Source organism: Cyprinodon variegatus, unplaced genomic scaffold, assembly GCF_000732505.1.
Source record: "Cyprinodon variegatus isolate N-32 unplaced genomic scaffold, C_variegatus-1.0 Scaffold442, whole genome shotgun sequence".
NCBI classification, from domain to species: Eukaryota; Metazoa; Chordata; class Actinopteri; order Cyprinodontiformes; family Cyprinodontidae; genus Cyprinodon; species Cyprinodon variegatus.
Window position 1 is genome coordinate 5,432 of NW_015150895.1, and position 2,404 is coordinate 7,835.

At 44.3% G+C, this 2,404-nt stretch overlaps 1 protein-coding gene across 1 annotated transcript in view; it reads left to right on the forward strand.

The window, feature by feature from the left end:
- Positions 1 to 2,404, forward strand: part of tango6 (transport and golgi organization 6 homolog) — a 57,483-nt gene that overhangs the window by 1,357 nt on the left and 53,722 nt on the right. The window contains exons 2-3 of the mRNA XM_015388912.1: positions 1,195 to 1,826; positions 1,912 to 2,028. Of these exons, the coding sequence (XP_015244398.1) occupies positions 1,195 to 1,826; positions 1,912 to 2,028 (749 nt within the window). The remainder of the gene's footprint in view (positions 1 to 1,194; positions 1,827 to 1,911; positions 2,029 to 2,404) is intronic.

Consider the following 2,404-nt stretch of genomic DNA (forward strand, 5'->3'; position numbering starts at 1 on the left):
TGTAAGGGAAGGGATAAAAAACAGTAACTTGCCCTATAAAGGGTTAACTTGTCATGAAGAGTATTTTTTACATATATAAAGCTAATATAAAATATTCTATTTCTAAATTGCTGTCTTCACCTGTGTTAAAGAAAATTTCCACGAATCCTATAATTCTGAATTCAGTGTTTTTGTCATATTCATGGTAAGAATTCAGTCTCCTGCTTTTGTCAGTACCTTTTAGAAATTGAACTTAAATAATTTAACAGAGATTTGAAAGTCATCAACATGATTACAGTTTTACATTAAAGTTATCATATAAAAATATGTCGGCTGTGGAAGAGGCTTTGGCTTTTCCTAAGAATGCTGTCAGAAAGGTGAGCCTGTAAACATGGAGTCACTGAGCTTCTGTCATTTGTCACTAAGTTCTCCGCTGCTGTCTGACATGTTTTCTTCTGGTGATTGTTGGGCTTTAAAATGTTTTTCCATCTTCTTGCAGGTTGATGAGGCAGCAATGTCTCTTCCCTGTCATCCTGTCTGGTGGCTTTCTGTCTTTAATTTGTTTCTTTCTGCTTTTAGGGTTTTTTTTACCCGCTGCTTTAGGGTTTTTTATGTATTCTTCACATTCAAACACGTTGAAATGAAAAGGAACAATTAATGAACCAATACCTCCTGAATTTTCTCTTTTTAAAAACTCTGCTGTCCAGATTGTGAGCTGTGAATATCAGTGAACAGAACCACAGCTGCACTGCTGACAGGATGGAATGAGGAGCGCGTCTGAGTGCTTTACTGGGCTGGACACTGATGCTGCGACTGCTTATGAACTGATTTGGCAAACTCAATATGTTTCTTAACTTTAGTGGAGAATGGATGTGATTTTGTTATCCATAAAAACTACCAAAAAAAATTCCACCGCAGAATCCTGGAGAAACTGATGACCACAACATGATTATCAAATCCTCCATTTTAATTTCTTTGAAATATTAGATATAAAAAACTAAACACGTAAAATTAGATTAAGCAGGAACGTCATTCTGGAGCGAATACTGTGATTGTAGACTGTAAAGCTTATTGAAATAAGTCCTATTATGGTTGATGAATCTGGTGACATGCGTGCTGAATCAGAGTCAGTGCCCCCCTGTTGTTTCCTCTGTTTCTGCAGTTTTTATTTTATTTCTGGAAAGCAGCTGACTGTCTGTGCATTTGTGTCTGCAGAGGCGTCTGCACAGACTTCACAGCAGGAGGCCCTAAATGTGGCTCTTGGGGCCAACAGGGCCCTTCTTCTGGAGCGCCTTCAGAGCGACGGCGGCCTGCAGCGGGTGGGGCGGCTCAGGGAGGAGGTGAAGGCAGCAGCCGACTGGTTCAGCAGCGACACAGAAGACGTCACCTGGATTTTTGTTCAGGAGTGTCTCCTCCTCCTCCTCACCTTAACCCAGCATCTGACAGATGAGCTGAAGCGCTTCAAGGGGGCTCCGCCACCTCCTGCAGGAAAAGTCCGTACACCTGAAATGGCCCCGCCGCTCCCCCCCGACGTCCTTAGCGTCTCCCAGCAGAAGACTGTCACCTCCGCCCTGCAGTTTGTGGTCTCTCTGGGGCTCTGTCCGTACCTGTCCACAGGGGTCGGCGTCCCACTTGGCTGCAGGTCGGCGTTCGGTGCTGTGGTGGAAGAACTGATCCAGAAGGAGGCTCCGCCTCCCGTGGGACATCGTTTGCTGACCACAACCAGAGTCCTGCTGCAGGTGGCGGAGCTCGCAACTCTGGCCACGCTGGTGTTCAGCAGACATCTGGGGGACGTCATGGCAGCGCTGTGCCAGCTGGGCTATGAGCCGCAGCGAAAGGACGACCAGGCGAGTTTACTTCTCCCTACACCTTTATTCTTCTTTCATTTTCTATTCTGTTGGTTAATTTTCTGTCCTACCCTTCCTGATATAGCCACTTGGCACAGATGTGCGTCAACGGTGTAAAGAGGCCCTCAGGAGCCTCCTTGGAAAAGTCTACCAGCCAATGGTTGTCAAGGAGCTGCTGATCCTTCAAGGTGGACCTAAACAGGTGCGACTTCCTGTAGAAACTCCCACCCAATGTTTTGTTTTACAACCTGTGCAGTTGGGATGCACCGGACTACATTTCTTAGACTTAGACGGTACTTTATTGATCTCTTGGGAAGACTCCCTCCGGAAATGAAGGTTACCAGCAGCTTACAAGGCAAAAAAGTATTAAGTTAAAATTAAGCAAAAAAAAGATACAAATACAAAAAAATAATACAGATTAAGTACAGTGTATATAATACACTACATTACATCCGATACAGATTTCTGAGGCTTGGTGTTGGCTGAAGGATATCCTCATGCAGGGTTCCCGCGGGTCCTTAAAAAGTCTTAAAAGGCATTGAATTCTTCAAAATAAAACTAAGGCCTTAATTGGTATT